Here is a 26,051-nt window from a genome sequence, read left to right on the forward strand (position 1 = left end):
TGTATCAGAAAGAATAAGACATCTAGAACTAAATTTAATCAAGGACATGAAAGACCTGTACACTGAAAACTATGAAACATTGATGAAAGAAATTAAAGGCATAAAAAAAAGAAAGATATTTCATGCTAATGGATTGGAAGAATTAATATTGTTAAAATGTCCATACTACCCAAAGCAATCTACAGATTCAATGCAATCCCTATCTCAAAATTCCAATGGCATTTTTAATAGAAATAGAAGAAACAATCCTAAAATTTGTATGGAACCACAAGAGATCCCAAATAGTGAAAGCAATCTTGAGAAAAAAGAACAAAGCTGGAGGCATTACATTCCATGATTTAAAACTATATTACAAAGCTATAGTAATCAAAGCAGTATGGTAGTGGCATAAAAACAGACACACAGATCAATGGAACAGAATAGAGAGCTCAGAAATAAACCCAAACATATATGGTCAATTAATTTATGACAAAGAAGCCAAGAAAATAAAATAGGGAAATCACAGTTTCTTCAGCAGATAGTGCTGAGAAAATTGGACAACCACATGCAAAAGAATGAAACTGTATCACTATCTTACATCATACACAAAAATTAATTCAAAATGGATTAAAGATTTGAATGCAGACCTGAAACCATAAAACTCTTAGAAGGAAATATAGGCGGTAAGTTCCTTAACATTGGTCTTGGTGATGCATTTTTGGATGCCGCCAAAAGCAAAGGCAAGAAAAGCAAAAACAAACAAGGAGGACTACATCAAACCAAGAAGCTTCTACACAGGAAAGGCAACTTCCAACAAAATGAAAAGGCAACCTACGGAATAGGAGAAAATATTTGCAAATCGTATATGTGATTTAATATACGGGGGTTAATATCCAAAATATATAAATAACTCCTACAACTCAATAGAAAAAAGAAAGAATCAGATTTAAAAAATGGGCAGAGGATCTGAATAGACGTTTTTCTAATGAAGACGTACAGACGGCCAACAGTACAAGCAAGGGTGCTCAACATCGGTAATCGTCAGGGAAATGCAAATCAAAAGCACAATGAGATATCACCTCACATCTACTGGAATGGGTATGATCAAAAAGACAAGACATAATAAGTGTTGGCAAGTACATGGTGAAGAGGGAACCCTTGTGCACTCTGAGTGGGAATGTAAATTGGTGCAGCCACTATACAAAACAGTGTATGGAGGTTCCTCAAAAATGAAATATAGAACTACCATATGATCCAGCAATTCCACTTCTGGGTATTTACCCAAAGGAAGTGAAAACACTAACTTGAAGAGAGTTATCTGTAGCCCATGTTTATTGTAGCATTATTTACTGTAGCCAAGACAAGGAAGCAATCTAAGTGTCTATTAATGAATGAATGCATAAAGAAGATGTGGTTATACACACAATGGAATATTATTCAGCCATAAAAAAGAAGGAAGTCTTGTTATTTGCAACAACATGAGGGCATTACACTAAGTGAAATGTCAGACAGATAAAGACAAATATCATATGATCTCACTTATATTTGGAGTCTAAACACAAACAAAAAACCAAACTGATAGGTTTAGAGAATAGATTGGTGATTGCCAGAGGTGGGGGGTAGGAGGGGGTGGGTGAAATGGGTGAAGGGGGTCAAAAGGTATTAATTTCCAGTTATAAAATACATAAGTCATGGGGTATAGTGTACAGTGTGATGACTATAGTTAAAAATACTGTGCTGTATATTTGAAAGTTGCTAAAAGAGCAGATCTTAAAAGTCCTCATCATAAGAAAAAAAATTTGTAACTACGTATGGTGATGGATGTTAACTAGATTTACTGTGGTAATCATTTTGCAATATGTATAGATATCAAATCAGTATGTTGTACACCTGAAACTAATATAATGTTATATGTCAATTATATCTCAATTAAAAAAAAAAGATATGTCTTAGTCCTAACCCCTGGTATCTGTGACTGTGAGCTTATTTGGAAAAAGGGTCTTTGCGGATGTAATTAAGTTAAGGATCTTGAGATGAGATCATTCTGTACTAACTAGGTGTGCCCTAAATCCTATGACAAGTGTCCTTATAAGAAGAGAAATACAGAGGCAAAACAATGCCTAGAGCCCCCGGAAGGTGGAAGAGGTAAGGAAGGATTCTTTCCTAAACCCTTTGGAGGCAGTGCAGACCTGCCCACACCTTGATTTTGGACCTCTGGCCTTTACAACTGTGAGAGAACAAATTTCTTTTGTTCTAAGCCACAAACAAACTTTGGGTTAATTTTGTACAGGAGCCCTAGGAAACGAATACAGAAGACCAACATCTTTAAGCGTGGAAAGAAAAACTGCTCAAACCAAAATTTTAAATCCAGCTAAAATATCCTTCAAGAATGATGGACAAATAAAGACATTAACAGATAAAAGAAAAACCAGAAGAATTCATTGCCAGGAGAGATGCACTACAAGAAATACTACAGGAAGTTCTTTAGACTAAAAGGAAATGATTCCAGATGGAAAACTGGATATTCAGCAAAAAATAAAGAGAATCACAAATGGCAAATAACTGGGTAAATACAAAAGACTATTTTTTCCTCTGATTTTTAAAAGAAATACACAACGGTGTTTAAAGCAAAATATATAACTTTGCCTTGTGAGGTTTATAATGTATGTAGATATAATACACATGACATTTACGGCATAAAAGACGAGAAGGAATAAATGGACCCATTTAGTTGCAAGGTTTCTATATTTTCGTGTAGGGTCAAAATATCAATTCTAAGCAGACTGTGAAATGTTAAGGAGGTATACTATAATCCCTAAGCAACCACCGTGAAAATAATGAAGAGTTATAGTTAAAAAGCCAATAGATCATGACTGGTGCTAAGTGGGTTGAGTGGAGTTCCATAAGTAGCATGCAGCAGAGGATGCTAAAGATTGTTCTAAGGAAAAGGAACATAAGGATTGGTAGTAAAATTGCTTGTGGCAAAAGAGATTAGGATGGATATCTTAGTGGGCTGAATAGTGGTCCCTCCCAAAATATGTATATCGAGAATCTCAGAATGTTACCTTATTTGGAATAAGGGTTTTTGTAGATGCAATTAAGGTAAAGATCTCAAGATAAGATCATCCTAGATTAGGGTGGGCCAGTGATGGGTTCTTTATAAGATACAGAGCAGAGGAAAAAGAAAGAGACAAAGGGAAGAAGGCCATGTGAAGACAGAGACAGAAATTGGAATTATGCTGCCAAAAGAAAAGAAATACCAGGAACCAGCAGAAGCTGGAAGAGGTAAGAAAGCCAAAAGAATAAAGTCGGACCCTTATTTTATACCATAAACAAAAATGAACTCAAAGTGGATCAAAGACCTAAATGTAAGAGCTAAAACTATAAAACTCTTAGAAGAACATAAGGGGAAAGCTTCATGACATTGGATCGGCAATAATTTCTTGGATATGACCCAAAAAACACAGGCAACAAAAGAAAAACATCAAAATTTATGACTTTTGTACATCAAAGGATCCTATCAACAGAACGAAAAGGCAACTACAGAATGGGAGAAAATGTGTGCAAATCATATATCTGGAAAGGAATCAATATCCAGAATATATAAAGAACTCCTACAACTCAACAACAACAAAAACCCAGAAAACAACCAGATTAAAAAGTGGGTATAATACTTGAATAGACATTTCTCCAAATAAGATATACAAATGATCAATAAGCACATAAGAAGATGCTCAACATCACTAATGACAAGGGAGATGTAAATCAAAACTACAATGAGATACCACTTCACCCATTAGGATGGTTACCATAAAAAAACAAAACAGAAAATAAGAGGAGTTGGTGAGAACGTGAAGAAATTGGAACATTTGTGCATTGCTGGTGGGAATGTAAAATGGTGCAGCTGCTGTGGAGAACAGTAATGGCAGTTCCTCAAAAAATTAAAAGTAAAATTACCATATGATCTAGCAATTCCACTCCTGAGTATATACCCCAAAGAACTGAAAACAAGGCTTCAAGAGAGATTTGTACACCCATGTTCACAGCAGCATTATTCACAATTATTCACAATTCAAAAGGTGGAAGCAACCCAACTGTCTATCAACAGAAGAATGGATAAACAAAAATGTGGTATATACACACAGTGGAATATCATTCAGCCCTAAAAAGGAAAGGCATTCTGACACACGCTACAACACAGATGAAACTTGAAGATGTTATGCTAAGTGAAACAAGCCAGTCACAACAGAACAAATACTGTATGATTCCACTCATGAACTATCCAGAGGAGTCAAATTCACGGAATCAGAAAGCAGAACAGTGGTTGCTGGGGGCTGTGGGGAGGGGGAATGGGGAGTTAGTGTCTAACGGGTATGGAGTTTCACTTTGGGAAAAAGAAAAAAGTTCTGGAGATGGATGGTGGCGATGGTTGTACAACAATGTGAATATACTTAACGCCACTGAACTTGTACACTTAAAAATGGTTAAAATGATAAATTTTGTTATGTCTATTTCACCACAATTAAAAAATGGAAGAAAAATTAAAAAAAAGAGGAAAGGAAGGAATCTCCCTTAGAGCCTTTGAGGGAGTGTGGTCCTGTCCATGCCTTGATTTCAGACTTCTGGCCTCCAGAACTGTGAGAGAATAGATTTCTGTTGTTTTAAGACACTAGGCTTGTGGTAATTTGCTGTGGTAGCCACGGGAAACTAACACAGACAACTGAGACTGCAGAAGGGAAATAAGAGGGAAATGAATACAGAAGACTTGGCTAGAGGAGCCCAGGCAGATGCGACGAACCATTGAAAAGAACCAGAGCAGGACTTGTACATTCCCCTATGAGGGAGGATGGAAGGGGCGCCACGCATGTGCCCTCAGTGTACTAGCTCAGTGAGCCCTGCAATCTCAGGGCAGTTGTAATGGTGAACGGCCAATCACGGCAATCCTAGCTTGATAAAGGCGTGGGTATCCTGGGCCTCCGACCCCTCAGGGATGAAGGTCTGAGACACCCTTCAAGGCAGGCCACCGCCAACAGCGGAAGTATCAGTCCAGGGTGAGGGGACTCTAGAGCACACAGAGAGGAAGGTGACGGATTGTTATTTACAGCCTTCGGACCAACTGCAGCAGAGGAGGTTGTAGTTCACCCCCTGACCTTCTTCTAAATTTCCCCCTAAAAAATCGTGACCGATTCCGATCCTGAAGCAGCAGCGACGGGATGAATTTAATGTAAAATACAAGTAGATCTGAGCAGTACTGGGATGATCTCCGCAGACACTGTTAATGCTCCACCCAGATCCCTTTAACCTTCTCCCCTGGCTTCCAGTGCTCTCCATTCTGACTCATACTGTTCTCGCCGGAAGCACAGAGAGCCAGAAGTGCCTGGGCGCTGACTGACTGACCTAGGACTCGGAAGCCCAGCGCCCTCACCTCAAGTCGGGACAAACTCTGAGGAGGAACCTCCATTCTGGAGCACTCATGCAGCATCAGGCTGAAGCTCCAACTCCTTTCTGTGGAACTCTGCCTGCAGAGTAACCTGCCTTTCTCGCTTCCCCAACTCCCTAATGGATTTCTTCTGGGAGCACTTCTTAATTAAGCCCTTCTTAATAAACACTTGTACAGTATCCTCATCCCAGGGTCTGCTTCTGGGGAACCCAACCTCAGGCAGGGGAGAAAATGTCTTGACTTGTCCCTTTGGAATCTGGCACCAGTATCTCCTAAGTGTTTCATTTCATGTCAAATCCTGGTGTCTTCTCTCATGGGGTACTTTTGGGGTTCCTGTTATTCCCAGATATGAGAGAGACCTCCTTTGGCTAGCTGCCTGAAACCCCATTCCCCTCTTAATCTCTGGCTTCCTGTGGTGGACACCTCACAGGGCACACCTGTTGGGATCACCCTGACCCTCCAAGTGGTCCTCTTGGTGAGCAGCTATTTCAAGACAATCTTTTTGTGGAATCTACAGCTGGCTCCCACAAAACACGCATCTTTGACCTTCAGAACTTTGGAAGTGTACGACCTTCCTAAGAAGGTCTCAACTGTCTGTGGCCACAGGATGCTCCCACTCAGCCTCTGACCTACCTACACATTACTTTTTCAGACATGAATGAGGAACCAGAGCCCATGTTTCCTAACTCTGGGGACACACATCAGTATCTCTGAGTGGTCCCTGAAGACCCCTGGGGTGCACTTGGGCACTTCTGGGAGGGAAGAATTCTCTAACTCCTCTCCCAAGTCTGCCCGTCAGTCTCCAAGCCTCTCCTGGACATCCTCAAAGCAGGGGATGGGCTGAGTGGCTGGCAGAACTAGTTCTTCTGACAACCTTCTTTGCAAGCCTTCCAGATTTCATCTAAGACTTTGCATTAAAATGGCACCTATTGTTTTCACCTTTGAGGCCACAGCTGAAACTCTGGACTGAAAGAGTCCCATTTTAACATCCTGTTACAGAGATAAGGCTCCTTGCGCATATACTTGGCTCCAAGTTTGGTAATTCTGAGCCCCTACTAGTTACAAAGCTCCTCTAGCAGAGAGGAAAAAGGCAGAGGCAGGCACACAACTCCTATTCAGGTGGGAGGGAACAGAATAAGGCCATCAACAAGAGACCATAAACTGAAAACACGAGCAAAACTCACTGGGATTAATGCTTGAAACCTCAGTCTCATAAACTCTGTGTTCTAGCAGCTGGTATCGAGTTCATCAGGAGATCCCTATATAACTTCATCCCTCCTTGCTTGTTCTCTGCTGGCCTGTTTCCTCAGAATTTAGGATATTCCTTAGGATAAGTTTCTTTTTTTTTCTTTTTTTTTTTAAAGATTTTATTTTTTTCCTTTTTCTCCCCAAAGCCTCCCGGTACATAGTTGTGTATTCTTCGTTGTGGGTCCTTCTAGTTGTGGCACGTGGGACGCTGCCTCAGCGTGGTTTGATGAGCAGTGCCATGTCCGCGCCCAGGATTCGAACCAACGAAACACTGGGCCGCCTGCAGCGGAGCGTGCGAACTTAACCACTCGGCCATGGGGCCAGCCCCAAGATAAATTTCTCAATACTTGGAACCTGTAAGCTGCTTAGAGCCTCCAGAAGGGCCTGGGATAGGCTCTGGCAAAAAGTTCACAGCCAAGTTGCTGAATTCTGCACGGCCCTGCCTCTTGATGGCTCTCGTTTTGTACCCCATTTGTAAGCACCCATCTTGTCTTCCTTGGTATGGGAGAAGAACCACCGGAGAGGGACCGGCAAGCATGAGGCAAGGAGCTGTGAGGGCTGATGGTCTGTCCAGAGAAATGCGGAGAGCAGGAACTGGAGGGGAGGGCCAGCAGTGAGAAGAGAGGCTGGAAAGGCGCGGCGGAGCTCAGCTGCTCACAGCCTTCAGCGCTGTGGCGGGCAGCCCACTGCAGAGCTCCTCGGGCTGAGAAGCGGGGCCAGTGGATTGGCTCTCTGATGATTACTCTAACTGGTAGTCTCCAGTTATTATTGAGGGGAGCTATTTTCCAAATCCACTTCTTTCACATGCAGGCCAAGGACTTCTTGGCAGATGTCTATGCTTGTTCAAGGTTGCAGGCTTGCCAGTCTGGCACTTGGGATACCAGGGCCCTTTCTGCAGTTGCCAGAGTCATCTAGAGTAATGGTCTTCAACCTTTTTTCTTCTGTATCCCCCAAAAGAATTTTGAAACGTTATGCAATTACTCATTTCTTAAAATATCTAAAATTTTTTAGCATAAATTCAAATAGCTGAAACGAATGTAATTTTCAATGTATTATAAATATTGACATTTAAAAACAAAACTGTTGGTTGGGGCTGGCCTGGTGGTGTAGTGGTTAGGTTCGCACGCTCTGCTTTGGTGGCCCAGGGCTCACGGGTTTGGATCCAGGGTGCAGACCTACATACTACTCATCAAGCCATACTGTGGCAGCATCCTATATACAAAATAGAGGAAGATGGCACATATGTTAGCTCAGGGCCAATCTTCCTCACAAAAAAAAAAAAAAAATAAAAAAGAATAGGGGCCGGCCCAGTGGCACAGTGGTTGTTCTGCTCAGTGGCCTGGGGTTTGCTGGTTTGGATCCCGGGTGCGGACATGGCACCACTTGGCAAGCCATGCTGTGGCAGGCGTCCCACATACAAAGGAGAGGAAGATGGGCACGGATGTTAGCTCAGCACCAGTATTCCTCAGCAAAAAGAGGATTGCCAGCAGTTAGCTCAGGGCTAATCTTCCTAAAAATAAATAAATAAATAAAACTGTTGGGCCAGCCCCAGGGGCCTAGAGGTTAAGTTCAGTGGGCTTCAGTTCAGAGGCTGGGTTAGGTTCCAAGGTGTGGACCTACACCACTTGCCAGTGGCCATGCTGTGGTGGTGACTCACATACAAAAAGAGGAAGTTGGCAAGACATGTTAGCTCAGGGTGAATCTTCCTCAGCAAAAAAAATTTAAATAAAAAAATAAACTGTTGTCACTTTTCTCAATGAAATTTAAATATATGACAATTTTATACCATTATCCTTTTAAAATATACCTGAGTAACCTATTTTCTAATAGGAGGAAATTTTTTATCATTCTTTTTTTCTCCCTGAACTCTTATCTCCATTCCATTTTCCCCAAGGAATTTTATGTTTGAAAGTCTTTGCTCACCTTATCATACTTCTCTTCTGCATATTATGCTATAATTTTTATTTTCTGTGATCACAGTCTCAAAATATTAGCAAAAAACTTTTTGCATTAAATTATCATTATAATTGTTATTAAGAACAATTGTCAAACAATAAGTACACTGACATTTTGATAATGATTAAACATAAACACAGAATTTTATTGGAACTACATCTTTAAATCAGCAAATAATTAAAATAATAGTTTGCATATCCGTGCATGAATATTATTTGTTGCTGGAATGAGACAAGATTCAGCCATCGAGTTTATTTTTAGGTCTCGGTTTTCTGATGTTAGTTCTGAGAAGACTTGTTCATATAAGAATGAAAGTTGTTTCACAGCCATGTTATACAACTTCTTTGGATTCTTTCCAAGTTATTATGTTAAAAATTACATAGTGATCTGTCAGCAAAATTATTTTAAATTATCATTAAAACTCAGTTCAATCCTCCTTCAATTTTGTTGAGCAAACTTGGAAACCACCTGACTAGTACAAGGGTTTTTTATAGTCACTGGAAAAATTCACTTTCTCATTTTCTAGGAAGTATACCAAAAAGTCTTTCCCAAGATTTATTAAATGATGATTAATTACACGATCTTATGTGCTCACCAAATCCTGCTTCCTTTTCTGTCTTCTGGGCATACCGGAAAAGGGCATTGTTCAGCTTCCCTTGCAGCTTCTTGGGGCCAGGTGATTATGTGCAGTCCACCAAACAGTGAGCAGGAATAAGGTGCTTCTGAGATAAGGCTGGTGAGCCTCCCCATCGCCCCCTCTGCTCCAGCAGTACTGGAGACCATGGATTCCAGACGGCATAATTATAAGATAGAGGGCTAGCTGACCCCTTTGGACTTTGCATGAACAAAATATATGTATTAAGCCACTATGTTTCCAGGATGTGGAAACTTACTAATGTGTCAGCTTGGCTAGGCTGAATTACATTTCCCTAATTCTATTCCTCTGTGTTTCTGAGGGTGGGCCACAAAGTAGATTCAGTGGGACTTGGAGAGTGGAAGCGAAACTGTACCCATTTTGTAGCCCATATACACAGTCATTGATCCACTCGCACACCTCCTTCATGTAAGGAGTGGCTGGGTCTGCAATTGCTCCACGTTCCTTTAGAGCCTCCTTCAGTTTCTCCAATTCTAGCGTCAGGTGTATGTGCCTCTGTGACAAAGGGCTCCAGCCTCTGCAGGACAGCCATACCAGCAAGTTTACAGGCTCTAAGAACTGACACAGGTTTCAGTCTGTCCTTATGGACTCCAGTCCGATTCATGCTTGCTCTCCCTCATCTTACATCCATCTTTTCATCCTGACTGCCTATCCCAGGGACTTTAAGATCCAGTGTATACTGTGAAGACAACAGCCTTACAGAGATTGCTTAACTAGATTTGACAATTATGTAAGGTCGACTCTTTGTAAAAAATCCCTTAATACACTCAGTGGTTCTGCTTCTCTGACTGAATTCTGACTGATACACAGGGTTAATTTGCCACTGTGGCATAGAATATTCTCTTCTGACTAACACAACTGTTCTTTATCAGCTCACTGGAGGTGTCTTATGTAACCCAATAAGTTTAAAAAGGGTTGGGAAAAAACAAATATTGATTTCAATACATGTTTGCCAAATAAATTAATTCATGAAATGTTTTTACTTATGTGCTTTAAATGTATTTACCTAAAAATTGTGGAAGTAAAGATTCAACCCATCTAATATCTATGATTGGCAAACACAGTCTTACCAAACCAGTCAACCAAATTAGGCTCTGTCAGAAAAAAGTCTGGCTTGTTTTTCAGTTCAAATAAATGTGCTAATATGTACTTCATGATAACTACCTTTTTTTCTGGATTCTACAGATAGCTGAATAAGGCACGGAGCCTTGTTATGTGGATAAAATAGGGGGCTGCTGCCCTTAACACTTCTTACCAACACCCTCTTTCCTATGGTTTCACAAGATTCTCCCTCAACAGAATTGCATTCTCTGACGTTAGTTGGAAATGACAAGTCAAAATTTCAGTGCACTATCCCTCTCTATAATGTATCTGAATTCAAAAACCTCGTCATAGGTCAAAATATACCACTTGAAAATGCTACTCTTTACCTTCAACAGCATTCATAAGAAAAGGAAAGAGACAAAGCCCCACCAAGGGTTTATGGTGCCTCGATTAAAAGAGATTTGAGCCCAATATTTTGAATTACCTTTTTTTCTTTTTGGTACCTCTCTTAGTATTTACTGATGTATAACAAATTAGCTCAAATTTAGCAACTTAAAATAAGAAACACTATCTCACACAGTCTCTTGTGGGCCAGGGATGCAGGAATGGCTTAGATGGGTGGTTCTGGCTCAGGGTCTCTCACTAGGTCAAGATGCTGACTGAGGCTATAGTCATCTGAAGGCTTGAGTGGGGCAGGAGGAGCCACTTCCAAAATGGCTCACTCACAGGCCTGGCAAGTAAGTGCTGGGTGTTGGCAGGTGGCCTCAGTTCCTTACCATGTGGACACCTCCAGAGGGTTGCCTGAATGTCCTCATGACATGGCAGCTGGCTTCCCCCAGTGAGTGACCCAAGAGAGGGAGCAAGGAGGAAGCCACAACCTCTTATCATCTAGTCTTGGAAGTGACACACCCTCACATCTGCCATATTCTCTTAAAATTTAATAAAGAGAATTATTAACTAGCAACAAAGTACTAGGTACTAAGGGGTAAAGACAACTCTAAAGAATACAGAAATAGAAGCTATAGGGAGCAGCCACTACCTTTCGTGCTGAAGCAGAGTACCCAAAGAAGCAACAAACTTGAGGAGCCCTCCCAACCTCACCGCCAGGCTGAGATTCAGGCTTCACAGGAGAGAGGGTAGTTACGGCCCATCGGAGGGTGAAGTTTGCTGAGTGCTACAGATTGGGGCTGGCAAGCAGGAAACTGCCTGCTGAGCTGTCACTGAACTCACTGGGAAGCTACCCTCGGGATGTCCCAGCCACCCGTGTGGAAGAGCAGGGGATCCAGTTCTGCAAACCATGTGCTGCTGTGTGCCACAAAGGCAAGGAGGAAAAGAAGGTATACTGGGACCAGGAAGAGGAGGCTCTCCATTCGGCTGTGTTCTTCTAGAGCTCTCTGTTGACAAAGTTAAACACTGCCCCAGCTGGCAGAGGAGAAATATTTACAGGGTCCCACTCCAGTACTTCAAAGCATGGAAAAGAAGGATGGATTTGGAGCTGAGAGGGTATAAATTGATAACAGGCATGCACATGTTCTGCTGCAGAAAAAACAATGTATTTGATTATGAAGTGCTGTCCTAGACCCCACTGGGAGTGTTACATTACAGTACCGTACCCCATCCTGCCTTTGTACAATATAAGCGATTCTGAATTCTGAAACATATCTGGACCTCAGGGTTTCAGTTAAGGGATCACGGACCTGTACCACTTCATTGTTATGATGTCTTGTAAACCCCAGTGCAGAGCTATCTGAAAAACTGAGGGGAAAATATGCCTCAAGGGCTTCTGCCTTTATCTATGACCAAATCTAATCACAAGCTAGCACCAAGTCTGAAGCAAGAAACATACGGAGCACCTGAGTTCTTGTTGGAGAAGAGGAGAGAGCAAAGTGCTAAGCCTTGGTTCATCAGCCTTGGTTGCCTCTCAGCTAGCTTGGTTAAAACTTCTATCACATGCATGACTTCATAATCTCACTGCGCTCCTAGAATCTGACCCAATAATATTAGTACTTTTTCCTCTGAAGGTGGGATATGGTTTTAATAAAAGGACAAAAATCTGGAGTTATCTCCAGTACAGATCCAACGCCAAGGGTTGCAAACTCAAATATCTACATGGTTAGGCACACAACTTAAATGAGGGAAGCACCCATATATGACAAACAGGGAGTGATGGTGACAGAGGAAATCTATCGAGTACATGCTTCGTATAAAGAAGGCAGATGCTATTTAACCCTTGTATATTGTTGCCATTCAGATCCAGTATAGTGAGTTGAATTTTTCATGAGAAGCTGGAAATTCAGATTTTAAAATGTGAAACTGTCACATCTTAAAACGATAAAATAGATGGTGTAGAATGAACATACGTGTTAGGGGGTCATATTCAGCTTGTGACTCTTACCCTAACCACACGTGCTAAGTTCTGTGGCGAGTACTGGGACCTTAGAGGTCTTGGTTGGCTGTTACATTGGTGGCCTCTAATGAACCCTGACTCTCTGTATTCATAACCTTGTCTAGTCCCTTCCTACATTGACTCTGGGCTTGACGATATAACTTGCTTTGGATAATGGGACGTTAACGAGTGTAGTGCAACCAAAGGTTTGACAAGCATTTGCTCACTGAAGCTTGTCCTCTCGAAGCTAGTCGCCATGCAGAAGTTTGCATGATAAGAAGCCAGGTGGAGAAGAGAGGCCTTAGAAGATGAGAAGCTGTTTTGATGAGCTCCCAGCTGACTGGAGTCCCATGAGTAATCTCAGCTTATACTATGTGGGCCCAGCTGAGTCCGGTCAACTCACACAATTGTAAAAAATAATAAACCACTTTTATTTTAAGCTACTAAGTCTTGGGGTGATTTATTATGATGCAATAGGTAACTGAAACAGAGGTCGTTTATTCCAACCCCTTTGTTTTACTAATGAATGTCCCAAGGCCCAGAAAAGGGAAGGGGTCTTGCAAAATTCAGATAGCAAGTCAGTGGTAGTAACTTTCCAATTCTGTGCTCCTCCTTCCTATCACTTCTTTTTCAGTTTCCTTGGTGGAAAGCACTAGATAAGGACAATGAAACTTCAAACTCTACCTGCACAGAACTTACACTGTGTCCTGCATGCATACAAATTACTGTCAGAACTTGGTCCTTGGAAATGGAAAGATTTCTAGGTCATCCAGTTCCCTCAATTTACAGGTGCAGAAAACTCAAAACACTTGAGAAAGGGAAAGCAGCTTCTGACATTTGGAAGCTGGCCTGGCACAATCAGCTGGGCTGTAATGTTACTAGATGACAGCCTGGCCTCTGTGGAACATAATTTCATAGAATACAAACATCAGACGAGGCCATTCGGTGACCGTGATAGATCAAGACAAAAAACAAGACCAATCCTTAATTATATCTGAACACAGATACAACATGAACATTGTCCAAACCACAAAAAATGAGCAAACATCCCCTATGCTGGCTAATGAGGGGCTTCAGCTTCTTTACCAACTACAGTTTCAGTCTCAGTCTAGTGTTCCCTCCTTTCAGGCAAGAATTCTGGAGATGCCCAATCAGAGAATTACCCCCACTTCCTGACAGCATCTAATCCAGAGTAAAGCCTCACTTCCTTAAACCCTCTCCCGGATAACCTCACAACTCTAACTGAGATGCCCCGACGGTTCCTCATGGTGTGTGTCCTCCCTCACTGCAACCCATAACACACCCAGCTTGTTCACCTCTCAGTGTGTCCCTGGCGGTCTTTGGTTAGAGGGCACTGACAGATCTGACCGAGTTCACACAGAGCTGGAGGCAGAATTCACTAGGAGTTCTCCAGGTCTCCAGCTGTGTTCTTCGCTTTTGGTTAATGTCTGTCTTCTCCCTATCAGAATTAAGCTCCGTGAGAACAGAGGCCTTGTCTGTAATGTTTCGAACTGGTACCTGGCAGTGGCTGGAAGTTTAATAAACATTTTCCGAACGAACGAAGAGGGGCTCACTATACACAGGTTCCCTTTCATCGCTCAACTCCTCAGTTCGCGGTGCATATAGACAGAACCACAGTTCACTTCCATAACCCCTCTCCCCAACGAAATCTCCAAACCTCTCGCTCCTGGGGTGCCCAAACTCGCAGAGCCTCCTCCCTTGCCCGAGCTTCTCTGGCTCGCTGGCCCCTCTCACACCTGAGCCCCAAGACCATGCCCTCCTAACGCACCTAGAACCCACCTGTCTCCAACATCTGTCCCTACCACCCGGCGCTCGCGGATCAGCCGCGCCGCTCCCTAAGCGTCATGTGGGGACTGCGGACACCGACCGCGCATGTGCGGAAATCGGTCGCACACGCAGGATCTCTCAGACAAGCGAAGAGTTGCCGCGGAGTTTCCGTCCCGGTCCGGATAGCCTTGGGCTGCCAGGAAGTCAGGAGAAACTAGCCGGAAGGAGAGCCCACTCGCATGGCTTTCTGGGATATGAAGTCATGGCACTTTGGAGGTCCTACCTTGAGGGACCCCTTAATTCTTTAGCTTTGCACGTCCCGCATTCGCAGTCCAGAGCTACTTTCGGCTCAGAATTCAGCTGCGGGCTACCAGGAGAGATTGGCGTAGTGTGCGCTTCCCGTTCCCACAACGCTCTGCGGGGCACGCGGCGCCTGCTGGGAGCTGTAGTCCTCGCTCTGCGTACTGCGTTCGCCGAGGGGGAGGGCGGAGCTGCCGGCGGCCCGGGCGGGCTGGCAGCTAGAGTGGGTGCGAGAGCCGCCTCCGCCTCTGCCGCCTCCGCCGTCGCCTTCTCCGCCCGGGCCGTTCGCTGCTGCGCGGGGAGAGCGAGGCGGGGCCGCCATGGAGCCCGACTCGGTGATTGAGGACAAGACCATCGAGCTCATGGTGAGTGCGGCCCGCTGGACCGTCCGTTCTTCCGTCCGTCCGGCCCGGGGCGGGCCTGCCCACCTCAACGGCCGGCGCAAGGCCGCCTCTGGCCCTTCCCCGCCGCCTCGGCCCCGACCTGGGGCCCCCGCCTTCCCTTGCGTCGGGCCCGGCGCAGTTCCTCCGAATCCCTCGAGATCTCAGGCCAGACCTGGCCCGGCCCCCTCCATGCCCCTCGGTCCTCCCTCCCTGTCCTGTCTCCGGGCCCATCTCTCGAACGACCCTCGCTCGCTTATGCTCTGGCCTTAGCTCACCCTCGTTCTAGCATCTCATTCTCCTTCTTTTAGAAGGGGATTTTTTTTTTTCTCTATTTCTCCATCCCAGGCCTGCCCCGCTCTTGGAAGCCCCACTCAGGCCGAGTGAGATGTTGGTGGGAGGGGGTACGAAGGAGATCGGCCAGGGCCTCGGTCTTCTCGTCCTAGTAGGGGTCTCAGCACCCTCTCCCCAACCCAGGGCTGTGCGGATGCGAGGATAGGCCTGCAGGGATGGAGGTGGGGAGCTCTTGGGTTTGAGGCTGTGACGGATAAGGGGCCTTTTTACCCGGGCCCCTGTGGTGTCCGGCTTCTCGGACAAAGGGTTTCCTTCTCGGCCGAGAGGGATGTTTGCATAGCAGGGCCCCAGGTACTCTGGATTCCATCTCCCAGGAAAGCAAAACCGTAACTTCACGTTTTCCAGAGGTGCTTTGGGAAATTGGGGAAGAAGGGGGAGGGGTGGTCCTCATCACTGCCTCCAGTTCTTTCTTCTTACAAAAACAAACAAACAAAAAGGAGAATCCTAGGCCCCCGGGGAAGCGATCACTCTTCTGTTAGAAACCAGTGGTAGCCGGGCCAGACTCCCTGGCCCCACGGAAACCCCAACCCCCTTCTGCCTTAGGACTTGGAGCCAGAAGGCGTTTTTAGAAACAGGACCATGAGAGGGTGTCTAGTAGAAGCGAAGAATTTGCTACTTGGTGAATGATTTGGTGGAAGAAATAAAATATGGCAGCTATGACCTGCCAATTTGAACATTAGGGAAATCAAACTGGGCTCTGGAGAGTTTGTAGGAGGAAGTCTTTGCCTCAGCAAATGGACATGCCCAAGGTTTCTCCTGTGGAAACCTTGACAGTTTCTTTGTATCTCTCCTGACACAGTAACAACTTCTACTCCAGGGTTGAGAGGAAAGGTGAAAGAATGTACTTAACCCAGCAAAATGTTCTCCTAGCCAGATTTTCTCCAGTGTGAAAATGTTTATTGAGTCAGTGATTCCACTGAGTAGGGTCGGTGACATCAGAGCCACTTCCCTCATTTAACGCCATAAATAATAAATGGTGACACTGAAAGTCTGTTGGATAGCTGCATGGTTTCTGTGGATGATGGTATCTGGGGAGTTGAGATGCATGTTTGAAAAATGGAAGTACAGTACCATAAATACAGAGGCAGCTTAATATTTGCTGTCCTTTGCATAATTCACAGAACTAGACTTCTCCGGCATTCTTGAAAACTAGGGGAAAAAATGCTCCGGTAGTTTCTGATTTGTGTGTCTGTGCCTGCGTGTGTGGTTGCTTTCTAAGGGATACTGTCACTTGTGAGTTTTTGGTTTTCATTTATTAAGTAATTTTTCCTTTTCAGTATAATTTATCAAACTATTATTAAAGTCAAGCCTTGGATATTCTCAAATTTTGTAATGGGTTATTTTAGTAAAATACCTTAACTGAAATGACATAGTACATATTCTTATAGATGTACAATACATGTACTTACACAGGAGGAGTACTTCATATCAAAAAATCGTAACTTGGTACCTCTTTGAAATTGGCTGTTCTGTGCTCCTTCCATTTCCATTCATTTAAAAAATAACTAAAATGTCTTTATTTTCAAAAGAATTAGAAGAAGTACAGTGTACTCCACTTGCTATCTTTGAGTGTATGGTAAAAAAAAAAAACCTGTGGCCTAAATTTACTGACTTCCTATGCTTTTAACTTAAAAAAATTTTGATTTTACATGATTGTGCTTGTCTATGATCTGAAAAGATTTCAAGGGCATCATAAAGTGGGATTCTTAGAAAATTTAACGAAGAGTTTAGTAGTTATCTAGATCAATTTTGAAATGGCTTTTCATATGCAGATTTTGGTATTCCTTCAAAAGGATACCAGTTAAGACTCTTAGGCAACCCTTTTCATGAACATATATGTATTTATTTAGATAGTACAGGTGCTTAACAACTGATTTAGTAAATCTAGCATCAGATGTAGGAGTGATAATGCCTTAAAATCTAATTGTATATGGCTTTTTGTGTTCACTGCATTTTAATTACAGTTTCCAGAACTAGGTTAAAAATATTTTTTACATTGGTTTCAAAATAACGTGATTAAAGGAGGGCAAGGGGTTAAACTGATGGTATTTTGAAGGCCTAAAGCATGAAATATTTTTAGGTTTTTATGAGTCAGCTTCAATACTCAAGTATTTGTGATTGTGCTGCCTGTACCCGTTTGGTACTTAATGGTTAACAGGATAACTTTCATTTGATATTCCAGAGCGGGCTATAAGAAAGAGAGGAAACAGACTTCTTGGGTATCTCCAGTTTCTTAATCTTCATCCTTCTACTTTCTTTGATTTTGATTCTTTCTCATTTGTTTTTTTTCCTCGGACTTTTTTAGTTTACTAGGAAATAAAGCTGGTGATAGCAGAATAATTAAATCTCCAAGATGTAACCCTCCTTGTGACTCCTACCCCTGCCTGAGGCTGGGTCCAGAGTGCTTCTCCAACTGCCCTACTTCATAGGGATTAGTCTTTAATATAGACTATAAACTCTTGATTGAGACAACGGAATTTACAATTGCTGACGGTAATTTAACCACCAAATGACTTTCATGGCCTTGTATTGGCCTAATACTGTACGTAGTTTATGGGACTGTTTTTCAAACTTAGGACTCCGGTGAAATCAGCTTTACTATTAATGAGGTAGAAAAGTAGTAATCCATTTTGGAAATATACAAGATTCGCCAGACTGTGTCTAGTGCTGTGGACTGGAAAGAATGAAAACTGTATTTTATGTATCATATGATATTTCTTAACGCTTGCGTTAGGAATATGAGTTGATGTTCAGGCGCTCATCACTAGAAAGCACTCCAGAGCTGCTGACTGGGAGAAAAATGGTTAGTCCTCCCTGTTAGAAGGTAGCAGAAGTTGATGTTAAAAGTTGAGGAAAGGTAATTTTGCTCCATGTGTGTGAGTGCGCCCACCCCCAGACAATTAATGGGCAGTTTATACTCTATCGTTAGCTGTCAGATGGTTCCCTTCTTTGCTAAGTGACCTTAAGTGAGTCATTTCCCTCCTGTGTTGCCTCTAAATGGCTATGTTACTCATTGAATGTAGTAATTTAGGTAAAATACATTGGACCTTATTAAGAAGGTGTGATATAAATGATATTTTTAGAGCTGTTTGAAGTACAGGCTGGACACAAGGCCAAGGAGATGAGAGAAACTGATGAGTGAAGTTACTGGAAATTTTTCTCTTTTTTTCTCCTTCTTGTCATTGGCTTCTTAAGTGGAGTGAGTGAGTTTGTTTAGTGACTCCTTCAAGAGCTTGGATCTTACTTTGTCACTATCACTTATCCTCATTTACCTCTAGCCGTGTGCTGATTTACCAAAGGCAGATTAAATGGACAAAGGTTTAAGTTGGGTCCAAATGAAATAAACCACATGCATATTTATAGACCTCATTGACCTGCCTCAGGTGGCTGTGGCTCAAATATATCAATTTTTGCCCCGATTTTGGACTAAGTTAGACATCCTTTCAGATTTGACAAGGATAAACATGATCTTGCACACAAGTCTTGGCACTCTTGGCCCTAACTGCTGTACCCTGAAAATGAAGAGAGCCAGCACAGGGGAATCACTGGCCCGTTGCATAGATTCATGGAACATCACATATTTCCCTCTGAGTAGTGCTGTGTGATCCTGGGAATCCTAGAAACAAACTTCAGTGCTGCGAGGTAGCTAGGATCCTGGGTTCCACTTGGTGATATTTACACTTTAAGGGAAAGAAAGCATTTCAAGTCCTAGTAATTCGAATTCCACCCTCCCTTCCAGCTTTTCTTCCCTCATTCCTCACTTGTTCTGTATTCAAGCCAAAGTGTGGAGGACCCTGGTTCTTCACATCTGCTCGCACTGTTTTGTTTGTCAGCAGTGATGTGAGCTGACCTAAGCCCGTGTGTTGAAGGCTGCTGGTGTTCACAGGAGGGACCTAACAGTAGTCGGCTCCTCGGCCAGATTGGCTTAGGTCAGATCTCAGGAATCCTCTCTTCCACCTAGGCTGATGAAGTCCTGTTCCATCAAAACACAATTTAGATGCCACCTCTTTTGATGTCAGTTTATATTTTTGGTGGCAGATACCTCTTTGTTTTTATATCTGTTATACTGCCTATATGATAATCATTGTTAAGTGAAATGAATGAATTCTACCACGTTGTATTTATCTCATGGTCCTTAACGTATTCCGGGCTTGTATTATAGTTTGCTGTTTGTGTCCCCTATGAAATGATCAACTCCTCACGGTGCCTTCTTGCAATTCAACAAATGTTGAGTTGACTTTTCCTCTTCATTGTTGACATACGTTATTGCTGTTTGCCTGTATCTAAACTATCTTCTGGAAATTCTTACCTGTGTCACTGATTCTCATAGTAATTTGTTCCAAACTCTTATGGGACTTATCTTGTGATCATGCCTGAGCTTCTACCCAGCGGCTGTATCTGATTATCCTTTGAATCCTTCACAATGCATAGCACTTGGGTGTGCAACACATAGTTATTGATTTACATTCATGTTAGGTATTTTTTTTTCATACTGTGAAACTTTTTAAGATTTCCTTTTGATAACCTTAAGACAAAGGTGGAAATGAATAGAGGAGAAAGACTGGTAAGAGGGAAGTGGAGGGTGGTGTGTGGCACACAGACATCCATAGACATTTTGACCATTATTTTGAGACTTTTGCACAACATACAGACTGATTTACATACATCCCAGAAGGTGGTTGATACCAAAGTATTAAGGAAACCAGACTTTTTATATCTGTTGTGAACTTGCCAAACAGTCGCTAAGTTCTAAGGATTCTGTGACCTTAGAGAAGCATGATTTAGCACAAAGGGCTTGGGCTTGAAAGTGAAACACCCGAGTTTGTATCCTAGCTCTGTCACTTGCTAGCTGTGTGGCCTTAAGAAAGTTATCCTTTCTGTGGTATGTTTCATTGTCTGTAAAAATAAGAAGATGCAGGTATTGCTCCGAGGTGTTGGGAGGATTATATGAGAGATGGATGTGGAAGGACCTTGCGGGGGGCGTGTCTCTCAGCACCTGCTTCCCGTGCTAACTTTCCCCACAAGGCCAGGGACCGTGTTTTGTAAAGCACAGTCGAGACAGATGGTATGAAGATTTTTTAATTTTTCCCTCCAAGTTGTGAATGTATTTATTTGTGAAACTTTACAGAGGCCTAAAATTCATTTGCTTTTAGCCATACATTTAATGAGGCATCTTTGGGGGAAATGATGACATCAGACAGAATCAGTACTATCTTGGAAATCTGGGAAGTACTGTTACAATTATGAAGAACTACCAATTAGACCACATTAGACCGGTACTCTAACTACGGCGAGAACCCACCCAACCCTCTTTTAGGTTTCGTAGTAGAAGGAGACTGGTGATAAGTTAATATTAACATTGAGTATTGTGATTTTGTTTGATCGGTTTAGTTTAGATGAGGAAATTAGGATTTTTGAATTCTTATTCTTGTTTTAGCAAAGCTAATGATTTTGACCTTTAACAGAATAAGCAGTGAGTATCATACAAGATTTCCTCCTCAGTTGTTATGTTGTTCATTAAATTAGTTGACAAAAGAGGAAAAAACCTGTTGGTCCAGAATGTGCTTGTTAACCCTCAGTTAAGTTTCTGCTGATCACAATTGCCTAACAGGAAGTTTGTCTTTGCAGGCAAATGAGAGACAACCAGGAAGACCTGACAGTCCAGTAGGGTATCTCTAACCTGGATCTTATAATTGTTTTAACAAAATTCAGAAATTGCAGGGTCCTTTGATGTCAGCAGGAAGCATTTTTAGGAAATTCCCTTTCAGGGTTAGTCAACAATGATGAAGACTTCACAGAATGGAAAGCTGTGAAGTAGAAACAGTGGGACATTAATATGTAAAATGAAAAAAAAAGTCTTTGTGAATAGAGAGATATGTGAATATAAGTATAATGAATATAGGAAACCATTCTCTAATAGCAAGCCTTTGATCCACAGAAGAACAGGAAAAATTAAATGAGGCTTTACTATTGAGAAAAAAGGAACTTGAGTAATTTATTTTAAAGATTTTTAATTTTTTTATTTTTCCTTTTTCTCCCAAAGCTTCCCAGTACATAGTTGTGTATTTTTAGTTGTGGGTCCTTCTAGTTGTGGCATGTGGGACGCTGCCTCAGCGTGGTTTGATGAGCAGTGCCATGTCCGCACCCAGGATTCGAACCAACGAAACGCTGGGCCGCCTGCAGCGGAGCTCACGAACTTAACCACTTGGCCATGGGCCGGCCCCTATTTTTAGTTTTATTAAGAGTTAAATTGAGAACACTTAACCTGTTTTGAGAACAAATAATAAAATATGTTTTGATTCTGTGATCACTTGGGAGGCTAGAAGAGAAAGGGGCAGAGGACAGGAAGAACTCAGTCCTTACATTCCTGGTCTGGCATTTATTAGTCTTTGTATCTCTAGCATAAGGCATGCCACCAATTAGGCATTCAATAAATGTCTATTTGAAGGGAAGAGGGGAAAATGAGCTCACTAACACAGGGAAAAGGCCTGATGATTCACGAGGTTCAGAAATGAGTCCATTAGTCCAATTGTTGTGGATGTGTTTTGCTGTAATTGTTCAGCATTTTGGTTCTAGCAGCAAGTTATATTTTGAAAAGCAGAGTATATTGCTTTAGCAGTTAGTTACTAGCCATAGCTCACTAGGTGCTTTTATCAAAATGGGGTTTCCAGGTTATAATTACGCTCCAGAGTAATGTCGCTTAATGGGAAAAACTTGAACCCTTGTTCTTTGCTTGAGATTTTACTTACGTGATTGATCTCTTTTAAGTTGTGGGTATTAAGATATTTCCATTTGATTATGGTGAGGTTAATCATAGACTAGCATTTCAGACACTTCAGTTACTTAGCCTACAACGTGAGAAGTCAGAACATCTTTAGTCATTGCCTGTGGACTATTTATTAACAAATTTGGGAATTTAAAAATTCGCTGGTTTCAGCTGGATTTGAGATTCTTTGTCACAGACACAGTCTTTTGCTGTTAAACACAAAGACTACTTGGGCAACATTATAATGTGTTTTGTTTTAACATTACTATTGTGGACCTTAGAATTGTGTGGCTCTGTTAATGAAATCCTTTTTTTTAAAAGATTTTATTTTTCCGTTTTCTCCCCAAAGCCCCCTGGTACATAGTTGTATATTTTAGTTGTAGGTCCTTCTAGTTGTGGCATGTGGGATGCCGCCTCAGCATGGCCCGACAAGTGGTGCCATGTCCACGCCCAACATCCGAACTGGTGAAACCCTGGGCCGCCGCAGCGGAGCATGTGAACTTAACCACTTGGCCACGGGGCCGGCCCCTGAAATGCTTTTTTTTTTTTTTTAAAGATTTTATTTTTTTCCTTTTTCTCCCCAAAGCCCCTCGGCACATAGTTGTACATTCTTCGTTGTGGGTCCTTCTAGTTGTGGTATGTGGGACGCTGCCTCAGCGTGGTTTGATGAGCAGTGCCATGTCCGCGCCCAGGATTCGAACTGACGAAACACTGGTCCGCCTGCAGTGGAGCGCGAGAACTTAACCACTCGGCCATGGGGCCAGCCCCCCCTGAAATGCTTTTTTAAGTGGCAAGATCTAGTCAGGATGGTTCCATTCATTCAGTTGTGTTTTAGTTCAGCTAGGCTGAAATTTTACTCCTCTGTATTTTTGTAGTTCTCCATTCTGACGTTAGTTAACTTAGGGGCTTTGAGAGTGAAGTTTGGTTTCTTCTGCCTCAGGAATTAGGGCTTTTCTGATCTTTGGACGTGGGAGACCGCGTGCTCTGTGAAAAGGACCTGGGCTCTACCACCTAGTAGATGTGGGGCTTTGGGCAGGTTATTCCTTCTCATCATTTTTGAGAATTAAATATGAGTAATGAATGTAAAGGGCCTGGCCCGTTTTTAGTAAGGTTCGGTATTGTAATTACTGCAGGAACATTTTGGCACTAGTGTGGCAGTTGGGGAAGTAGCAAATTTATGTGCAAGCAAGTTCACAGTTCATAGTCTTCTGATTTTTTAAGTTTTTATCTGTGTCATCCTGTTGAGTGCCTTTTTCTCTCTCCCTCATAGTTTGTTTAGAATTTGCAGTCTAATGGAAAAGCCGGCCTGGTGGTAAAAGCATGTTGACATAATGTGGACTGGGCATGTGTATTTACAGGTGTCCTCTGGTAGATTGTTTGCTGGTGTTCTTGATTATTTTTCCTAGTTTACCCACTGCCTGGCCACTGTGGGGGATTGGCCTTTGTTGAATCAGAAGTTCACTCTGAAAATTATGTCATGTTTTTAAATGTCCTATATTTCAGCTGAGTGTTGGAAATTTGGGTAATGTGTAGATTTGATGTCTTATATGTAACAAACCAAAAGATTTCTTGTTAATATCTTTATTGAGAGATATTTGAGCTCTCCCATATCATTAATTTTGGCTGACAAACATTTTGTAATAGTGGAGGAGGTGTTTTAGAAAATGGATAAGGAGGTTCATTGTAGCTCAATGGTCTGAGACAATTTGTGTGGAGAAGAGAGTAAGTTTTTAGCTGCTCTTATTTGGAAATTAGATGCTATTTATCCTGAGTGAATATCACTGTTAGGGACGTTTCCATCTTTGCCTTGTAGAGTTTCTCAGCCTTCTCAGCACAGAGTAGGAGTGCTGTCGCAGACCTTCTGTGCCAGATAGCTGACTCAGGGGTCGTAACTTCTTTCCTGTGCCTCAGATCCACCACTCCGTTGACCCTTCCTTCCATTTCTTGGTGGCTGTCCTTTGCCACTGGTGCCATGGTGGGTGTATGGATTGCTTTCTATCTTTCAACAGTTACCGAAGTGCATGTTTGGGATTTTGTTGAAGAAAGCTGGATACGGTAAACGGAAAGAATCTTGGAAGCTGCTTGACTGCTGTCTTTTCTCACACTAGTCTGAAAGGGAATACTCCCATTCATTCTGGATTGGTGGATCTGAAGTACAAAATATTTTCCAGGTAAGCAATTACCCTGTATTGTTTTGTTATGTAGAACTCAACTCACTGAAAGAAACTTAAAAACAAGATTTCTTTACTTTTTTCCATTAATAGGAAAAGGAAGAAATGTTAGACATTTGTGCTTAGTGTTCATGTCTGAGTGTGGATTAGTGAAGATATGTGTGGCGGAATTGCTAGTACAAACTTTGTTTCAGTGTAAGAAGTGCATTTGTTTTTATTATAGGCTCAAATGGTTTATAGTAATAGTTCAGCAGGAAATGCAGTAAACAAGAAATTTTGTTTGGGAAATAGTTTGTTAAATATGGAAAACAAATGATAATTTTGAGGCATTATCTCATGGTTTCTGGTTAATACCTAGTCAAAATAGTTTTTGTAGTTACCATGTAAAGTAGTGGTCTTTTATTCTTAGGACTCTAACTGTGGCAACTGTTTATTGACCATCTGTTAAGTGCCAGGCACCGTTGTAGGCTCTTTACATATATTTCTTATTCAGCTGGCACATGCTTTACCTATGTTTTGCAGATAGTGCAATGAAGCTCCTAAGCGTTAAATAAGTGCGAGTTGCCCAGGGTCCTACAGCTAGTAGGTGGCCAAGCCAGGCTTTAAGCTTGAGTCTGTGTGTCTCGAAGCTCTGCCTCTTTCAGTGACCACATGTGCTCAAATTTGTGCTTCAACTCAAATTGCCTATCTGCAAGAGCAAGGTGCAGTTTTTTATAACAGGTTTCCACTCAGAGAACACATGATAGATCATTGTTTGGTGTGGTAGTTTAATGATTTCTGGTGCTCTCCCAGCTTAATGAAAAAATCAGAAGACCCTCAGTTAGTTCATCCAACAAACATAAAGGTAACTTAGCGAGTATAAGAGAGGCAGTGCGTTTAAATGTCAAAACATGTTTTATACAGGGAAGTATCATTTGGTCTAGTGAACTCAAAGCTGCATCTTCTCACTTCCTCCCTAGTTTTTAATGGTTATTTAAATAGCTCAGTAGCTTATTATGTAGACTTCTTTTGACCTGTGGTTTGTCAGCCTTACAAGTAAGACATTGGCAAACAACTCTCTTAAAAACATGAGTTTTTTGAGTATTTAATATTCTCTCCAGATTACCTATTCCCTTTAATATTAAAAAAATTTCTTTTTATCATAGACTGACTCTCTGACTTTTGTGATCCTTGTTTTAGTTTAACTCCTTTATATTTGCTAATATTTCTCCTAGGTGAGCATTTGTCACACTTGTCATCTGAAGAACTGTTGGAGGGGGTGGTGGTAGTAGAAGTTGAAATAATAAACACTTACTGGGCACTTATTCTGTATTGAGCACAGTTATGGGCACTTTCTCTGTGTAAACTCATTTTATTTTCATAGTAACCCAGTGAGGTAGGTACCATTATTTCTACTTTACTGATGAGGAAACTGAAGGATGGGTAGTTAAATAACATGTTAAAGGTCACGCATCTGGTAAGAGACAAAGGTGAGATGTGAATCCAGGCACTCTGGCTTCAGAGAACGTGCTTTACCCTCTATGCTATATTGCCTCTAGAGTGTCATCCAGTGGTAAAAAGAGGGGCTGAAATCCCGAAGACTAA

At 42.1% G+C, this 26,051-nt stretch overlaps 1 protein-coding gene across 22 annotated transcripts in view; it reads left to right on the plus strand.

The window, feature by feature from the left end:
* The first annotated feature begins 14,593 nt into the window (after positions 1-14,593).
* Positions 14,594-26,051, plus strand: part of FBXW11 (F-box and WD repeat domain containing 11) — a 124,708-nt gene continuing 113,250 nt past the window's right edge. For 3 of the 22 annotated variants that reach the window (XM_070233900.1, XM_070233904.1, XM_070233903.1), the window contains exons 1-2: positions 14,951-15,161; positions 24,306-24,467. Coding sequence is in view for 14 of the 22 variants with exons in the window: in XM_003362897.5 (XP_003362945.1) it covers positions 15,117-15,161 (45 nt within the window). In the remaining 8 variants the exon portion in view is untranslated. Of the gene's footprint in view, positions 15,162-24,305; positions 24,468-26,051 lie in introns of all 22 variants that reach the window. The other 19 variants (XM_005599231.4, XM_023617244.2, XM_070233902.1 and 16 more) reach the window with 12 other exon arrangements.

Source organism: Equus caballus, chromosome 14, assembly GCF_041296265.1.
Source record: "Equus caballus isolate H_3958 breed thoroughbred chromosome 14, TB-T2T, whole genome shotgun sequence".
NCBI lineage: Eukaryota > Metazoa > Chordata > Mammalia > Perissodactyla > Equidae > Equus > Equus caballus.